Raw genomic sequence first — 19456 nt, forward strand, 5'->3', positions numbered from 1 at the left:
ATGGACAGCCAAAAGTGTTTTCCTAGAGCTCAAGTGGTTCAGTTTTGGTGCATAAGGTCATCAGGTCATGCCCAGCTGTCATATATGTCTGAAGCCACAATAGCAAGGGACATGCATTAATTTTGGTAAAACATGTGAAATTCATCATCCTGGAGAAAAAAGTTTTACTGCTAGACTTGATGTATGGGTTGAAACTTTGTGCCTTCTGTAAGTCAGTCCCAACTACATGCATGATGTTTTAAAGGGCCTTATTTCAATCCTGACAAATGAGCACCAGATGTTTCTTTTATCTTAGTTGCATTCTATATGCAACTATATATTCTATATATCCAACATGTCAGGCTCATGTTAAGGTCTGAGAAACTCTCTCTGATCCACCTCTTGCTCCTTAAAAAAAGAAAATTGTGTGAGAGAATAAAATAAAGAATAACATATTATAATTCTGATAAAGTAAATAAATGAATGAAGAACTGAAGTCTTCTCACTGGGAGAAAGAGAAGATAGGTAGAAAAAAACATCTGGGTTCAGTTATCATCCAGCACAGACCAATTTTTCATTAGAAAATCTCTCATGAAGAACAATTACTTCTGCTCTTTTTTTTTGCTTATTTCATTATTCCTTTCAAAACAACTGTATTCTGAAAGGTTCTCTTTGACCTACACATACCATGAGCAGGAGGTTAAAAGGCCTGTAATTACAGCTGACCATTCTGGCTTCTCTGCAGATGACAGTGGGGATGAGGCTCCATCCATGGGGAAGAGAGTCCAGTTTTTAGGATTTATTTGTTTAATTAACTGTTTTATTTTCTTCTTTTCTTCCCAAAAGCAGCTGCTCATTCACTCTACTCTCACTGTCCACCTTACCCACTCCAAAGGAACCTGATCCATTCTGAAGGAAAGCATTTTCCAGGCTAAGCTCCCCCTGACCAGAAGGTGACCAGGACACTTGGGCTGGAACTGCACAGTGCCAGCCAGAGAAAGATTTGTTCCTGCAAGTGCTAAGGACTATTTTCATTCCTGTTAGGCTAGGTCTCCTCTTCATTTTTGTCTGTCCCACTTTTCCTTGCTTGTTGAATGAATACATTGAAATACTTCCTTTCTCATTAGCAAAGCAATGTAGTATTGAAATGCAAACTTAAAGCAGTGTCAGTGTGCAGATACACACTGAGCTAGAACACATACCAAGAGGCTGAGAAACAGTTCCATTCCTCGATCTACCACTGACTAAATTCGTCACCTTGCTTCAGATTTCACCCATCTGTGAAATGGGATAATGATCCTTCCTTAACTCATAGGGCAAGAATGTCATTAATATTTGGTTTGGTTTCAGATTCTTGAAGAAGAGCTTTTCCATTATATCATTTCCCTGTTTTGGCCAGCCCTTGGACTACAGTTGTGACTACAGTTCCAACTCTATATCCTATAAGGTATGAAGACTGGGTTTGGTGCCACCACTTGCAACATGCAGTGCCCTTACAATGAATGCTTTTCAAAATAAGACAAGAGCTTTTTCAAAGCAAAGCTTTTGTTTGAAACTCTTCAAACTTCAGGAAAGTTTATACTTGACTCCAGATCCCAATTCAGCTGCTTGGGATCATCAAAAAGAAACCTATCAGTGAAAAAGTACTTGGAGTTGCAAGAAAAGGAAAGAAAGGGGACAGCAGCTGACAAAAAGATATAACAAAGAAATAAGTGAGCAGAGGAAAACCAACAAAAGCTGAAAGTTCATCAAATCTGCATGCAAGGAACTGGACTTGTTTCAAAAGTGGAACTGAAGACTGTATTAAGAATCAATTTTCTGTGGCTCTTGTCTTTTGCCTCAACTGCCCCAATGCCAATGCACTGCAATGCTGACACATGCTATACAAAAAGCTGTAGATACTCTGAGAGACTTGGTGGAGCAGTCAGAGATCTGAAATGAATGAGCAAACAGTGCAAATGCCATTGCAATTCACTCCCAGGAACACAGTCCCTTGATGGTTTCCTGGGGACACAGCACCCAGAAGCAGAGGATTCTTTGCTCCTGACACAACTGTTCAGAGTCCTCAGAACACAGAAGGATGTGAAATGATTAATGTTTCACTGTGAATACCAACCTCCTGGAAAGAGGATGGAGATGCTCTTGCTGCTGCTGCCCCACAACAGGGAGATGGAATACATATGCATATATATATGTATATATATATATATAAATCTGCACACAGGCTCCACGCTCTGTCACAAGTCACCCTTTGTTCCTGCAGTACCTGTGGGTGACCAATCCTACACTGAACCCTAAGATGGAAAAACAAACCCAAAACTGATGGATCAGTCCTGAAAGAAGCCTGGAATTGAATCCAGCTCTCTGCAGGCACAGTTGTAATACACAGTCACTTTCCTAAACTGACATGGCCTGACATTAGTAACCACAAAAATGCATATTCCTGTATTACTCACTTTGGCAAACACCACCACATAACTTAAATACCATTCTCATCTTCCTCAAACCCACTAGCAAATGAATTATTTAGTGTGGAGCAGGGAGAGAAGCTGACATGTCTGGTACTTGAATGCTGCAGTGCTCATGCACCTGCAGAGCTGGAGCTCCCAGTTAATTATCTAGCCTTCCTGTTTTATGGAAGTTCATGTGTCTTCAAGACCTTAATGAATCAAGGCTTACCTGGCATTCCTCTTGTGTGTGAGGCTGGTGTTGAACTGTGAATGCTGACCTGAGCTGGGGCTGTAGTACCAGACTACAATGGCACTCAGCCCGTGTTCTTAAAATGTCCTGCTCCCAAGGTGTTCTCTGCAGCTGAACTTTGGGCTAGGAAGTGCCTTTTGCAATCTTCATGTGGCATCCAGTCATGACCTAATTCACTTCTACGTGTAAGCACAATGTGAGGGTGATCATAATGATCATTTTAATATGGCAGGTTTCTTCCCTGTACCACTGTTTTAAAAGCTGTCATTTGAACCCAGAGGCACTCCCAAGGCATTGTGATTAGGGCTGAAATACCCATGCTGACACAGTGCTCCCCAACAAGGACAGACATACAGAAACCTGCTCTCAGTTACTGTTCCACAGAGGCAATTTATCTGTAAATCAAACATGTGCCACACTGCTTCAGATTATGCTCTTGATGCACCAAAGCAGCATCTAATCAGCTTTCACTCTATCAAATACAGATTTGTGTCATAAGTGATGTAGGACATAACCCACAATCTCACTCTGCCCTCTCACAGGAGAACAGGAATGATCTTTTCCCATGAAGGCCTAAGGTGTTCACTGTACAGAGCAAATACCAGTGCACAGAGAGAACTTTGAAACCTCTGGGGGGATTAGAAACACTTTGTCTGTCAAAGATTATGTTACAGTCCTGCAGTACTCTATACAGAACTGCAAGACCAAGCTTGATTATTTGAACATAAGGTGAAAGTAGTATATTTTAAGTGCACATTTAAATGAAAGAATTCTTAGAAGAACCCTGGCAAGAAATAGAATAACTTCTTTTACTTTTGGAGAATGTTTACCATTGCGTCATTACAAACGAGTAAATGAGGATTTCTGAAATTCAAGACATTAAAGCTGTATGCCTGAAAATCTTCTCAAAGCTCAACCTAATCAGAGAACTAAGGATCCTGTAATTATATGTAAAAGTCTGTAATTATGTGTAAGAGTTTTACCCAGATTTTCATTCTTGACTGCAGAACTGTGTTAAGACACATTCAGAATTCCTGTTTCGGTTGTTACTCTGCTTACTCAGACAAGTTCCATTGATCTCAAAGAGCTTTGTGTACGTATGAAAACTGATTAAGAGCTGTGAAAGACCACTGATCCTTTGTCTTTAGTTTTAAACCTCAGGGAATCTGATTAATTCTCCTGAACTTAAATTGTGACATTTTTGCACTTTTAACTCAAGCAGAGACAGCAACTTGAGAAACTTCAGCTTCCAAAAGAAAAGTCATACCTTTTTTTTTTTTTTTTTGGATCTGACACAGATGATTAGCAGGGAAACTTCCTTTCTGGAGCACAAGGAGTGGCTGAGGGCCCTGTGCGGGCTCAGCCCGGAGGAGGCTCGGGGGGACCTTCTTGCTCTCTGTAACTCCCTGACAGGGCGTAGCCAGGTGGGGATCAGGCTCTTCTCCCAGGAAACAAGTGACATGACCAGAGGAAACAGCCACAAGATGTGTCAAAGGAGGTTCAGGCTGGACATCAGGAAGAATTTCTTCACAGAAAAGGTGGTCAGGCATTGAAATGAGCTGCCCAGGGAGGTGGTGGAATCACCATCCCTGAAGTGTTCAAGCAATGATCAGCTGTGGCACTTCGTGCTCTGGCCTGATTGACAAGGTGGTCAACTTAGGCTGGATTTGATCATCTTGCAGCCCCCTTCCAACCTTAATGACTCCGTGATTCTGTGATTCTGTGAAGTTAAAGCCTTCTGTGCCGTGGTAAGAGCCTTGGGCAGTGCTGCAGCCCAAGGAGCGCGGGGTCGGGCAGTGCCGTGCTCGGGCGGCCCCTCACCTCCTGCACACCTCAGACAAGCGGCAGCCGGCCCAGCCTTCCCTCAGGAGCTTCTACACGGCTGGGCCGGCGGCCCTGGCCGCACCCCACAGCTCACACCAGCACTGCCATGGCAGCACCGCAGGGCACCGCTGCCACCGCTACCACACACCCAGCATCTGAGGGCTGCCCACAGCGATGGCGCCGGCCCCGCGCCCGCCTGGCCTGTGGGTGAGCGGGAGGGGATGAGTGAGAGGCGGCCATGAAGATGTCAACTGTGGGACGCCGGTGCGGGACGCGGGACCGGGGGCTCGGTGCCGCTGTCCCCGAGGGCGCTGACGGGCAGGACGCGGGGCCAGGGCTCGGTGCCGCTGTCCCCGAGGGCGCTGACGGGCAGGACACAGAGCCGGGGCTCGGTCCCCCTCTCCCTGAGGACGCTGACGGGCAGGACGCGGGGCCGGGGCTCAGTGCCGCTGTCCCCGAGGGCGCTGACGGGCAGGACGCGGGGCCAGGGCTCGGTGCCGCTGTCCCTGAGGGCGCTGTCGGGCAGGATTCGGGGCCGTTTCCCCCGGCGGGATGTGTCCGTTTCCCCCGGCTGTCCCTCCCGGCCACAGGGCGGCGGCAGAGGCGCGGGGCCGGAGGGCGCGGGGAGCGGCGCTCTCGGTGGTACCGAGGTCATCACGGCGCGACGGCGGCGGGAGCTGTGTCCGGCTGCTGTGGGCGCGCTCCCCTCGCAATTGTTTTCAGAAAGACATGACCACACAGGTAATTAAAAACACAGCGTTAGCTGAGCTAATTGCTGGCTTGAGGTGTGTGTATGTGTATGTATATATATGTGTATAGGCTGCTCATGTGTAATATTAATTATTTTTTCTTTCTAGTACGGTATTCTCTTCAAGCAAGAGCAAGGTGAGCAAACGCTAACGGGTATTGAGCAGTGTTGGTGTTCTGGGATGATGTAAAGTAGATAATGGCAGGTATCCGTGTGAGGAGACCTGGTTATGTGTGTATTGGGCATAAATCTGAGTAACTCAGAGGTAGCTGTGCTGCTTTTTCGGCATTGACGCTGCTCACATATTTTGGAAGAAAGAAGACAGTGACGAGGCTCTCAGAGCGCTCAATAGACCTGAGGAGCAGGGCACGGTCTATTGCCAACATTGCAGCTAGCCAGTTCAGCATTGCCAAAACCAGTTGTGGTCTTCTATCAAAAGAAAATACTTATTTTTTAATTAATGTGCTTATATTCTCTTTTAGCTCATGATGATGCCATTTGGTCAGTTGCATGGGGCAAAAATAAAAATGATGGTTCTGAAACAGTGATCTCTGGCTCTCTGGATGATCTGGTAAAGGTCTGGAAGTGGTAAGTGCCCCATATTAATCTGTGTTAGGCCTTAGAAATGGTCTGTATGGAGCAGCCTTGAATTTCCACAATCTCTAGCGATGTTAGAAGAATGGCACACAGAGCTGCTTCTTTGAGCAAGTTTATCTCCATTGGTGTGTGCTTTCTCTTGGAGTGGTGGCATTCTGGTGTGCTTTCATTAAAAAAAAAAAAAAGAGAATCCTTTTGAAAATGCATTTCAGAGAATACTTAATGAACTTCTAAACCAAAGAATGAGAAATGCACCTTTTGATGAGACAGTGCATTTGGAGATGTGTATTGTGAAAGAAATAATGGGAATAGTGAGAAAGAGGAAATGACATCTTCCTTTTTTATTGAAAGAAAGATCCTGATAATCCTAATGGAAGTGTGCTTTTGCAAAGGAGTTATTGTCTCTTAGGAAAAGCAGTGTGAAGGATTTGCTTCACTTCAGTGGTAGGTTTAGCTTGGGTGGGGTGACTGTGAAGATGTCAGTCGTGGTACTTGGTGCTGAGCTCACAGGCCAGCCCTGTGCGCACCCACAGACTGGGGTGTGATGGACATTTTTTGGTGGGATGGCTTCCAAACGTAGGATGAAGTACCTGCTTGGCAGGAATGTGGTAAATTATTGATTTGTCAGTTCTTTAAGTACAGAGAGTTTGTGTGCAGCCCTTCAGGGAGGAATTGGATTGTTTGTTTTGTGTGAGACTGGGCATGTTCAGCCCCCCCAGCCATTCCCAACGAGGCTTTTCTTTCCCTGCACGGCAGGAACGATGAAAAGCTGGATCTGCAGTGGACTCTGGAGGGGCACCAGCTGGGGGTGGTGTCAGTGGACATCAGCCACACGGGTGCCATCGCAGCCTCCAGCTCCCTGGACGCCCACATTCGCCTCTGGGACTTGGAGACTGGCAAGCAGATCAAGTCCATAGATGCTGGTCCTGGTAAGACACCAGTGCTGAGCTGGCTCTGCAGGGGAACACTGTGACTCTTCCTGGCAGATATCGGGGTACCTGAGGGCATTAAGGTCTTTGGGGGGTTTAATCTTTCCTGTGTTTGCAGAAGTCTTTAAGGTTTTATGAGCTCCACACAAAGCAGCATCAGACAATTTTACAATTTTACAATTTTATTTTTACACACTACTTGTGCTTTCTCAGGTACACATAGTAGGCATTTTGCTGCATGCATAAAGCAGAAGCTTCTCTTACACATGCATTGGTAAAGGGATATTTGGAAGAAATAATTCAAGTGCTTATTCAGATGGATTTGAATGTTCTTCATAACACTGCAGTGAATTTGAGCCTTGCATCTCATCCTTTTTTATCCAGCATGTCCACTCCTGAGCAAGCAAGCCAAAACAGCTATCAATGGTAACAATGCTGATGTTCTCCAAGCTGGAATTCAGGGCCCAAGGTCTTATTCCAAGTATTTCATGAGTCCACTGGGACTCACAAATTTAAGAATAATCTTGCAGTGTTTTAGGCAATTAATATTTAACTTCTGGAAAAAAAAACCTGTAAATTATATTGTCCCAGATAAATACATTGCACCGCTATGAAAAATGATGGGTTTTTACATTCAATTGCAGGAATGTTATCTGTCTTACATTTGTCTGCATTTCTCCTGTACTTTCATCTTCTGTGCTTTGCTACATACTGTGTTGCTTTTTCCAGTAGTGTCAGTCTTTTGTTCTGGGAAAAAAGTAAGAATTTCCACTTAACTGATGCAGTCTTAAATTCTAAATTTAACATTACATGAGGGTCTCATAAGGTCAGGGTCTTACTAGAAATGTAGTCTTTTACTAAATGTAAGTAAATAGCTCAAGATATGCTCCACTAGTTACATAGAAGGGGTGACTTGATGAGCTTGTACATTCTTAGGGGGTTACACATCTAAACAGATGCATACAGGACTGACACTGTTGAATAAGAACAAGAACAGGATCCAGCTAACTGGTTTTTATTTTTTAATACAGTTGATGCTTGGTCCCTGGCTTTTTCACCTGATTCCCAGTACCTTGCAACAGGAAGTCACGTGGGGAAAGTAAATATTTTCGGTGTTGAAACTGGAAAGAAAGAATATTCTCTAGACACCAGAGGAAAGTTCATCCTTAGCATTGCATATGTAAGAAGCACATAATTCCTTATGAGAAATTGCTATTGCTGTAATATGTTGTAAATAGGTGTTTTTGTTTCCATCTATCAGTTTATCTCTGCAATAATATTAGGTGACAGCCATAGTTCCAAATACAAATTGTTTGACATTTCCCCCTGCACATCTGGAAAATATATTTGGATCTTGTTTATAGCCTTCAGGATTTTTGGAGCCCAGGTATCTTGCATAGATTACTATTTGTGAAAAGTTGCCAAGGGAATGTCAGGGCTTACACAGCATAAATACACACAGATGTTGAATCACACTTTTTGTGTTTTATTACAGAGTCCAGATGGAAAATACTTGGCCAGTGGAGCGATAGATGGCATTATCAATATTTTTGATATTGCAACTGGAAAACTTCTGCATACGCTAGAAGGTATGGTTTGGTTATTTGCAGTACCTAATTCTGACCTCATTTCTGACAAAATTAAAGGATATAATGCAAGTCAGAATAAGCTACAACAACCATGGCAAAAATGAGTTGAGATATTTGACCATTAGACAGTATTTACTTATTTAGTGTGTTCTAACCTAAACCACTTAAAATATTAGAGGCAGGCTGTAAACTCATGCTTGCATCATAAATGCCTTTTTTAAAAGATACAGTCAGTAATGCTTAATTAAATTCTTAAATTGGAGCTCCTTGTATTGCAGAAAAGTACAAGGGAATGAAGCCAAGCCAAATGTGTGCTGCCCTGCACATGATTTTTCTTTTTCTTGTGTTATTTGTTCTAAAGCAATTTTTTGCTGGTCTAAAAAGTAACTGAACATTTTATGTTGTAGAACACATGCATTTTTATCTAACAGATAAATGGGCTTTTAATGTTCATGCAGTTTCTGCCCAGTTGTAACCAAAACTCCAACCACTTAAATATGCAATCATACTATAAAATATGACATGATTTCTAATAGAGATGCACAGTTGAAAGAAATTAGATAGTCTTTGTGTTGGGGACATGCATTAACATTGACAGTTGAGAATTGCTGTTTCATTTTCCCTTGTGTGAAGCAGCCTCTGGAGAGAAGGAGGCTTCAGAGGCTGCTGTGTCTGAGCAGGCAGAGCTGTTGCAGCTCGCTGGGCGCTGTGTCAGTGGGAGGAGTGCCAGCCCTGCCCTGTGTCCCTGTCCCTGCAGGCCATGCCATGCCCATCCGCTCGCTGACCTTCTCCCCTGACTCCCAGCTGCTCGTCACCGCCTCCGATGATGGATACATCAAAATCTACGATGTGTGAGTGGCTGATACTGTGAAACATAGAGCTAACCCTCCGCTCTCCAGAATTCCTTTCAGCTTTTGGTGACTTTTTATGTAATAAATAATCTTAAATCGTAAAATACTACATCCTTAGATAGTTTTTGAAAGTGTAGAGGTAGAAGAAAGCTGTGAATTGAAAACAAATTACTTTCCTCGTATTTGCCTGTAGGCAGTAAGCTAATTCTTCTGTGTATCTGTCCTGTGAGCTTGTGTTCACCTCTCTTAAACATCTGTTCTGTGCACAGGAAATTATATTTATGACCTATTTCTGTTGCATCTTGCAATACCTTGGAAGACCCTGGGGAGGAAATGGCCCTGCTTCAGTGGTCTTCACCTTCTAAACCTGCATTGCTTTGGCTTTGGTGAAACTCTTTGTCCTCCAGTCCATCTTCTGAGCGACTTCTTTTTATGTTAACTATTTGAAATGGAAAAACAGAATCTGCTGTAGCACCAGTTCAGCTTGGATGAACAAATGTCCAGAAGTCACCTTCCATTGAACCATTCTTGATTGCACTAGCTAGGGTATATTCCTGTTGCTTTTTCCCTGGAATTCACAAAGCAAATGCTAATGTGTTCTTTCCACAGGCAACATGCAAACTTGGCTGGCACATTAAGTGGTCACGGATCCTGGGTTTTAAATGTAGCATTTTGTCCCGATGATACCCATTTTGTTTCCAGGTACTGAGGATTTTTAATTGTTTTTGATTACTGGGAAAAAAAAGTGTACAAATTGCAGTGGGATCTGTAATGAAGTAACATAAAATTTAAAGGCTCGAGCCAATCTGTGATGTGATACCAGCTGTAGTGAAAGCATTTTACAGAGTAAGTCTTCCCATTGCAGTGTAGTTCCTGACAAGTGAAAAACACCTAAGAGAACAGCAGTTTGATTCTGAATAGCTGAAAAATTGCTCTTGAATCAAGAATTACAACTGAAAGTAGTAATACATTAATCTACTTGAATCTTTGTATTAATTCTTAAAACAGCTGAGGTAGCTGGGGAGCCAAGTATATGTAACAAGAATTTCCTTATCCAAAGAACTTGCCTCAAAGAATTTTTTGGCCAAAATGGGAGTCTTCATTTTCACATTGCAGATGTTGGAACAGTAAATTTATTTTAAAGGTAGTGGAACCTAGCAGAAGATGCAGTCATTTGCTACTTCATTCCTGTATTTGATGGGTGAAAGAGGGTTTCTTATGTCTGCCATATGAGAACCTTTAATGTTTGCATTAAACTTTAGTTAATATATTAATTTAAACATTAATCAGTGTTATTTTTCTTTCAGTTCATCTGATAAAAGTGTGAAGGTTTGGGATGCTGGAACAAGGACCTGTGTCCATACTTTTTTTGACCACCAAGATCAGGTATGGCTGCTATTCCCTGAGTCACCACGTTCCCAGGAGAGCTTGTGTAGTTGAGCACATTTGTGCTTCACCTTGGTGCTGCAGCTCCAGGCTTGCAGTAATGCAGCTTCAGCCTGCTGTAATGAAAATTTAGAAGTTGTGGTTATTTAGCACTTAATATTGAACTAGTACTCCCAGGTGTATATGCTGATCTCTTCCAAGTCATTAATATTTTTCAGGCCCAAAAAAGGCAATCCTGAGTGGAGAGCCTAAGTCTCACCAGACTCTGTTACCTTTGTCTCTGGTTTTACTTATTTCTGTGACTAACACAGCATGTGTAAGGGTGGAAGTACTTATTTAAAAGGATGGAATTACTTAAACAGATGCTTGAAAGCAGCCTGGCAACTTGGGAGTTTTTCCTCCTTCAGTGTCTGTAATACTGGGGGTTTTTACTTTATTGTTCAGTGACAGCTGCCTGTGAGAGAAGGAGTTAGGTTTCTACCCATTTACTCTTTGGCCAAATGTTAGATGATAAACAGAACAAGTGTTTTATTTTAATGGACCACTGAACAAGAAACAAAGGATATTCTTTCAGATTTTATTTGAATGTTTTCTTCTTGAATGTAGTACTTTCTTGCTGGTAACCTTCTTTTCAGTTACCTGTAGTTGTGGGGGTTTCTTTCCCCTGCTGTTTAGCTATTGTGTATGATCTCATTCAGTCTGTGGCAGACAGAGATGTGTTAGTTACTGGGAATGCTGGGTTTGGGTACTAATGCAAAATAGTGTCCAAGATTACCCAAACCATACACTTGTCAACACACCCACTCTGCATTTCACATGAACGTGCTGGGGAGCCTTCACCCTTCCTGATGTCATTCTGATGGAGATGGGTGTCAGGTCAGAGCTTGTGTAACTGTCTTAGATCAGAGTGACCTGAATTTTTCTAAGTTTTGTACTGGTAGGTAAATGGTTCTCTGAAAGAGCTCAAGGATAAATCCAGTTCTGTTCTTCAGTCTGTCATGGTCTCAGTCTGCATGACAAATACTTCCTCTCTTCCTTTCCTGCACTGTACTCTTTTCAGCAAGGGCTGCAGGATGGGCAGGAGTGAGAATGTTTGGGTTATTTATGCAAACTGGGGCGAGCACTTTTCAGCCCTGCCCGAGGATCTCTGGCTGGGTGAGGCACAGTCAGTGGTGTAGGAGCTCGGCAGGCTCCTAGAGGGCAGTGTCCTGCTCTGCTTCGGTGGCCTCAGCTGCTGGTGAAGCAGAAGCCACAACTACACCAGTTCTAATTAGGTGACTTTTCAATAATCTTTCCTCTACTGCTTGTAATAAATATTACTGCTGCAAAGATGATTTTTCTTTGTGCTCTCTGGATAAATTTGCATATGTCTTATTTACAGGTTTGGGGAGTGAAATACAATGGAAGTGGGTCCAAAATTGTGTCTGTTGGTGATGACCAAGAAATTCATATTTATGACTGTCCAGTGTAAATGTCTTGACTCAGATGCTTCAATAAATCTCTTGTAGCAGTTTCAAGGGACTGCTACTGTTGTATGTAATTTTTTACTATGATAAAAGCATTCATACTGATCTGCAAAACCAGATCTAATTTTGATTTTGCTTAGCACAAGAGAAAGTCTTACTTTTTTAAAATAAAAGCTACAGCTCCAAGTCCTTGTGTCTAATTCTTGGGGAAAAAGTATTTTTGGAAATAGGTAGTCATGGGTGAAGTACTGCTCAGTTAATCACCCCTGCCTTTAAACATAAATAGACCAGAGCTGGACAGCATGGCCTAAGTGTTACAGCAGCTTATTTTAGCAGAAGGAGAATGACTGAGGCTGTGTTTTAGATATGGGAAATGACAGCCCAGCTTGTCCTGCTGCTAGTGAGTGCAAGAGGATCACTTAAGCTGAACACCTGTTTCAACAATTGTGTGGTACATGGACACAGATCATTCATCATGGTTTCATTCCACTAAAGGGGATCACTTGTTTCTAACCCTGACTTAATACAAACACTACCAGCAAATAGGTAAAATGGAAAAAAGCTTTAATGGGATTGCTGTACTGTGGTAGCATGTATGTTACAAAACAGCAGCAGTATACCCAGTGCAAGTGGTTTTGGTTTATTCATTTTAGTTAAGGCACAAGTATACAATGCCTAGGAGGAAGTAAAAACCCTTTCTAGGAAGGCTGAAATACAAAGCTTGAGCTTCTGAAAGGTCAAACTTTTATTTGCAAGTATTTGCTTGTATGTAACACATTAGAGGACAGCTTGTAACCTTGGGTCACACACAGAAGCAGCTGAAGGAATGCTACTGTAAACCCACAAAACACAGGAGGAAGGCTAAGAGGCAGAGAGGAGGGCATGCACAAAATGCTTCTGAAATACAAAATGAGACAAGGTATGAGTGGTACAGCTAACACAAATAATCTAGACTGGATGACAGGAGTCTGAGCTTAGAAGAACTTGCTTAAATAAAGGGGGTTCCAGAATGGCTTAGAAAGTATAAGAGAAGCACGATAAAAGGTGAAGTACTATTTATTAGAAGTTATTCTGCTATGTTTTATTCTATGAAATTAATTTTCCAGTATGAAAGTATTTACATAAGACACTCCACTTAGCCTCTATTGATATTGCCAAAGTCTTATAGAAAGAGCACAGGTGAATAAATTGAGAACCTTCACAGCAAGGAAAATTCATACCAACTTGGTTCTCAGCTGTATGACATTTGCTTTATATAGAAAGACTACAAGAACACAATATAAATTAGTTACAAAAAGGTGATACTGACAGCGCAGCAACTCAATTTGCTGAACACAAAAACCACAAGCAGTGGCTATTACAGCCATGCAGTTTTCATTGTGAAAATTTACATCTTAGATGACATCTGCTCCACCTTGCTTTAAGATGCCTGACATTGTACTCCTGTTCTTGGACCCTCCTCATCTTCTTCATATGCTTCTCCTGCACTGTTACGGTAGGTTTGCTCATTTGGATCAAAATCTTCAAGGTCTACCTGATCCATCTCATCTGTAACCATAACATCTTCTCGGGAAGGAAGCAGAGCCTCCAGCAGAGACAGTTTCTCCCTTGGGAGCCAGTAGTGCTCTGGAAACTGGACCTACAATTTTATATATTTAAAATGAGTATTTATTCATGTGCAAACATGAGTATATTGGCTACAGAAAAGCATGCAGCTTACCAAAAACTGTATGATCAGGCTGCCTTTGTCCATTGGAGATTTGTAGACAGGCATCCCTTCGTTGTAGATACATTTCAGGTCACCATGTTTTATCACTTCACCTATGGAGGCAAGAGCTGTAAGTGGGCTGCTGTGAAGGGATGGGCATTTCACAGCCACACGAGGCAGGGCTGGACTGTTCTCATGGCACCTCAGGCAGATTGTAATCACTTCACAGCACAGACCTAAACCCAAGCTGTACACAACTAAGCCCATTCAGACTATTTCCCCTGCTGTAAGAGAAGCCAGCTTTTCTTGGCACAGCCTTCAGGCTGAATGAACAGATAATTTAGTAGAATTAAGATTCTTTCCTCTTTAATATCTTTCTGGTTATCCACCAGCTGGGGCTGAGGTTTATTAAGAGGCATTTGACAGCTTCAGGTATAGAGTAACAACAACAAAGAACCAACTAGGTTAAGTGACTGCCTCATGAACATGTTGCATCATCTGGTTAGAAAAAAAACCAACCCAAACAGAACAATCTCCACCAAAACTCCAGTCCAGGTATAATTAAACCAATTAGTTTACATAGTATTAGTACTCTTAACAACCTACCTGGCCTTGTAGATATGACAAGAACTCTGTTGTCCAGAGTTTCAATTGTCTTTCTGAAACCACACAAAGCCTCTGAGAGTTGAATTCTCATTTTTGTGATTAAGTCATGCCCTCGTCTCTGAAAGACACTGTGATCCTTTTGGTCAAGCACAATTATAACATCACCAGGCTCCAAATCAGGCTCCTGGTCACCTTCTCCATGAAATACTATCTTCTGACCATCTTTCATACCTGAAAAAAGAAACCCATTTATTCTCTGCAGAACTATAGACTATAATTGACTATTATTTGGGAACCAATACAAATACACAGATCTTACCTTTATCAACATGAACTTCTATGATCTTTTTCTCTCTTACAACCTTACAGCCATTGCAGTTGTCACATCTGTCTTTTGGATTTATTCTTTCACCTTGGCCTTTGCATTCTGGGCACACAGTTTGGATTTGCTGCACCATGCCAGGTCCAATCTGCTGAACTATAACTTGCATCCCTCTTCCTTTACACACAGGACATTTTTCTACTGCCCCTCTCTTTCCGCCATAACCTTTGACAAAAGAATTAAATTCCATCTCAGTCTCAAAAAATTACAGTAGTCAGGCTGGAAATCACTGACTTCAAGAGCATGGTTAGGGTAACTTAAAAGTAGTTCAGTAATGGAATTTAGCTGCCATCACAAAACATAGCCCACAAGCTGGAGGTTTCTACAAACAAAATGTTTATACAGCTTATTGTATTAGCCTCTGCCCCACCCCCCAGTAACTCCTGGTTTCCAAGGAACTGTCAGCATACCAAATGCAAGACATAAACATTCCATTAATACTTGGAAAAGAATCTGCTTATGAAATATTTAATAGAGTACTAAGATATAAGACCTTATTAAAATTTACCTCAAAGAGGACCAGTCTAGGGAGTACTTAGTAACTGTAAAATTAGTAGCATAACACAAGCTAGTCTTCCACCCACAGCAATTAAAGAAGTTTTACAGAGTAAACATTTACATCCAAGTTCTGGGTGAAGATAATTTTAATTTAGGTACCCCTAGCTGCAACTCACAGTGAGTTTTAGTTTGCCATTAGAACAATCATTTTGTAACACTGTTGAGAGACTTACTTTCGGATAAATGTAAGTAAGAATTAAATACCCTGACAGACTTTCAGGGATCAGGCAAAGAATGAAGACACAGAAAAGTAAGAAAGCCTTCAGACTTTCTTCTCAGCCTCAGACAAGCCATACAAACAACTTGAAGAAGGATTTGAAACCACTACTTGTGTTTTTTTACCTTCACATTTTGCACAAATAACATTCTTTTGCAGTGCCAGTTTCCTTGTAATGCCATTATAGAGGTCTTCAAGAGATACACCTAACTGGTGCACCACATTTTTGCCTTCAGAGAAAAAAAGGAAAATATTAATACTTGTTCAGCTTTTGTGAAGATAAATGTTCATGCACAGTCTTACTGAAGAAATGCAGAGCTCATTCCAAACTTTGAACACAACTCAGCCCCCTTAAAAGCATGTGCAATTCCATCAGCTTCGGCTAAGCTCCACCCATTTATTTCCAAACATAAAGGTTGAGCTGTAATTAAAGCAAAGCATCATCAAAGCCACCCTATCCCTACTCCTAATTTTATAAGCTTAACTGAAACAGCAAGATGCAAGGACACTACCAGCTTCAGATCTGTCAATTTAGAAGTTGCTATTTATGCCTGCCTATGCATTTCCATGCCACTTCATAGGTAATTTCAGTGATTTTACAGCAAGTTACTACTTGCTACTTTAACAGGCATTGGGCCTGGAAAAGACAAAAATCATATCATGCTTTTGGTAGCACACTGTACTCAGTTTCATGTAATTTCTCCCAAATATTTTAATGGGATTTAAAATTACTGAAGTTTAAGTTGATGGTGTCCTTTGAAGCAAATTGCCCAAAAACTATGAGCAAGTGAGGCACAGATTTGGAAAAAAGGAACTTAAACAGGTCTAAACCTGCTGACTTACTGATGTTTCCCCCTCCCCTACAGACTACCCATTCCCCCTTCAACAAAAAATAAACAGAACTTAGCAAAAAGATGGCTATGGCTAAGCCACATTATCTACTTTATTAGACTCTTAATGCTAGAATAACTAGAAAAATCATAGTTTACTTATTCTATTGTTGCAACAAGTAATATCCACACTATGTGCACTCAGCAAAACAGCAGTACCATAGCACAGGTGTTTTATTCTTAAGTGCATGGTTAGAGTTTCTAGAACTTGTTTAGAACTGTGTACCTCTTCTCTCTCTATTCATTCGGCCTCCACCACCAAAGAACATGTCAAAGATGTCCATGGGTGAAGAGAAGCTGCCGCCACTCAGGCCTCCTTCTTTAATAGCCTGCTCCCCACCCTGGTCATAGAGGTCCCTTTTCTTTGGGTCCGACAGAACTTCATATGCCTGGGATATAAGTTTAAACTAAAAAGAAAAAAGAAGCTCTGAACAACTATGACCAAAAGGAAAAGTAGCCCTCTCATATTCAACTCCATCTACAGATCGAGCCACTACAACACCCTCTTGTAGCATTTGTTGCCAAAAGGAAACTCCCTGGGAAACAGGCCATAATAGCACACTTTTGTGCAGGAAAACCACCCCTTTCCTCCCTCTCCCCCCTCCTCCCATGTTTTAAGTGGGCTTAATTCAGTCACATCCACCTCACAAGTATACACCAACTGCATTTTGCTTATTGTGGTAGTTGCAACAACCATTGTAACCTCTAACAAATCCATTTGGAAAGGAATATGGTGCTATCCCTGAAGTCCTGCAGGTGCCCAACTGCTCATGGCCACAGCAGTGCCAGTCAGCCTAGAGCTACACAGGGATTCTCCATGCCTGCTGAGCTGGTACATCCAGCTACAGCAGAGATTTATGTGACCAGACACGGGTGTTGCTTACTCATCACAAACACAAGGACTTAGATACAAATCAAAACAACTAAGGATTTTTCTTAAATAGCTATGAAGAATTTCCTATTACTAAGATCACCAACTGAATTTTTAAAAAGAATGACCACTTCAATTTTAAAATTTCATTTACTCATGGCCATGTAAAGTGGTGTAAGCAAAAAAAGCAGGCCCAAAATAAAAGCAGAAAAGGTTGCCTTTGACTATGCTACTGTTTGAGTTCTATAAATTAGTATTCTAGAGGCTAACATAAGGACCTACTATTCCTGTATTAATGTATTAGTAAGTCAGCTTTTAGATAAACAATCCCATCATTCATGTTTTCCTTAGTTCTCCAATTGTGGTGCTCGTTTATCATCCAAGTCAACACAGGCAGCTGTGCAGGTCTGTGCTGATAGCATGTAAAATAATTCCCTTGTAAGGAGCCCACCCACGTACAGCCCAGTGATTTCCCGGGTATAGTTACCTTGGACATCTACATCAGCATTTTTCTCTGAAGAAAACCCATGCTGTTCAGCAGCACAAACCCATCCAGCACAACAGTGCTGGCAGCTGGATCCACTACCAGCCTTTTAAACGTCTGACAGCACAGTGGCCACTGGCACACTGAAAATCCTTCCAGCTTTGCCTGTTTTAACCAGCTCCTCTAAGGACGATCTTCCACCGTAACTACAGGGAAACTAGTATGCGCCACATCAAAAAAAAAAAAAAAAAAGGAAATGCTGCATCCCCTTTGCCATAGGCCTGCTGCCAGGCTCACAGGTCTAAACAGAGACGTGGAAGTAGGGAAGCCTTCACGCACCGGCAATACGCTCCAGAAAAAGCAAAGCAGAATTTGAGCTGGGACTTAGTGCACACTGGCTGTAACAACGGCCTGGCTGTGGCGGACCCGCGGTGCTTCCGCGGGCGGCCCCGCACCAGCGTCCGGTTCTCCGGGCAGGGCTGCCCATTGCGCGGCCTGGCGGCGCCAGTGATGAGCCCGGCTCGGCCCCGGCCCGCCCGAGAGCCGGACGGGGCCTGCGGTGAGCCCGGCTCGGGCCCGGCCCGCCCGAGAGCCGGACGGGGCCTGCGGTGAGCCCGGCTCGGCCCCGGCCCGCCCGAGAGCCGGACGGGGCCTGCCCCGTGCATGGGCCATAGGTGTTGCCTGGAGCGCCGCTGTCTCACGGTGGGTAGGTGGGTGGCCCGCAGGCCTCGGCCCAGCCCCGGCCCCGACCCCACGTACCCGCTCGCCCTCACTGGGGTTCTTGTCGGGGTGGTACTTCAGCGCCAGCTTGCGGTAGGCGCGCTTGATCTCCTCGGAGGAGGCATTGGGCTTCACCTGCAGGATGTCGTAGTACTCCGTCTCCTTCACCATGGTGGGTGCCTGTGGGAGGACGCGGCACGTTACCCTGGGGTTACCCTCGGCTTATCCCGCCCAGCGCCCCACCGAGGGCCCGCGCTCACCGCTGCGGTTACTCCGCTGCACAAAACGCCGCCACTGCCACCACCCGCTCTCCGATCCCGGCAGCTCCGCCTCTTCCGCAGCCTTTATAGGAGCCCCGGCCGAATCTTCTGGAATGACGCCGCGCGTGACGTCACGGGGCTGGAACGGTCTAGAACGGCTGCGCGTGACGTCACCGGCGGGGCGCGCGGGGGGAGGAGCCTCGGGCCGGGCCCGGGTCTGGCGCTCCGGATTTAATTTGCCGCGGCTCGGGCCGGGTTTAACCGCTCGGGCTGTGCGGCTGAGGCTGCCCCGGAGCTGTGCCTGGCATGCCCTGAGTACAGCTCACACGAACTGAACTCGGGCGATGGGGTACCGAGCAGTTAGCATTGCGTGGGAGCTGTAAATTATTATCTATGCTAATGCGGTAATGCAAGTCTATTCTTTCCTCTTCTTTATCGCTTTTAGATTTATATGTCATACTATTTTTCAATAAAAGTTCCAAAATACTATTTTTTTTATATGGAAGCTTTAGATGTACTTTCCATTAGTTAAAATGTGACTATTTTATGCAGCTAAAAATATATTAAAAACTAGCCAAAATTTTATATCTTTGTATTGTAGGCACAGTCTGTTTAGTCTAATTTAGAAAATTCCTACCTATGTCAGCTTTAGACAAGCCTAAAGGACTGTGGGCCTAGCAGCGGTGAGGGG

At 43.3% G+C, this 19456-nt stretch overlaps 2 protein-coding genes across 2 annotated transcripts; one reads left to right on the forward strand and one right to left on the reverse strand.

Annotated features, from left to right (window-relative positions):
* Positions 1–5153: 5153 nt before the first annotated feature.
* SKIC8 (SKI8 subunit of superkiller complex) lies at positions 5154–12255 on the forward strand. Its single transcript, XM_063169492.1, has 10 exons — positions 5154–5244; positions 5361–5388; positions 5734–5839; positions 6605–6777; positions 7809–7957; positions 8273–8366; positions 9124–9217; positions 9827–9919; positions 10525–10603; positions 11985–12255. The coding sequence occupies exons 1-10, from the start codon at positions 5233–5235 to the stop codon at positions 12072–12074; spliced, it is 918 nt and encodes a 305-aa protein (XP_063025562.1). The 5' UTR covers positions 5154–5232; the 3' UTR covers positions 12075–12255.
* A 361-nt stretch (positions 12256–12616) lies between these two features.
* DNAJA4 (DnaJ heat shock protein family (Hsp40) member A4) lies at positions 12617–18889 on the reverse strand. The gene is made up of 8 exons (XM_063169493.1): positions 18766–18889; positions 18545–18685; positions 16657–16837; positions 15666–15770; positions 14703–14930; positions 14384–14614; positions 13790–13890; positions 12617–13708 (listed from the first exon to the last, which is right to left on the reverse strand). Exons 2-8 carry the CDS (start codon positions 18674–18676, stop codon positions 13490–13492), a joined length of 1197 nt encoding a protein of 398 aa, XP_063025563.1. The 5' UTR covers positions 18677–18685; positions 18766–18889; the 3' UTR covers positions 12617–13489.
* Between the last annotated feature and the right edge of the window lie 567 nt (positions 18890–19456).

The sequence above is a fragment of the Melospiza melodia genome, chromosome 15 (genome assembly GCF_035770615.1).
Source record: "Melospiza melodia melodia isolate bMelMel2 chromosome 15, bMelMel2.pri, whole genome shotgun sequence".
NCBI classification, from domain to species: domain Eukaryota; kingdom Metazoa; phylum Chordata; class Aves; order Passeriformes; family Passerellidae; genus Melospiza; species Melospiza melodia.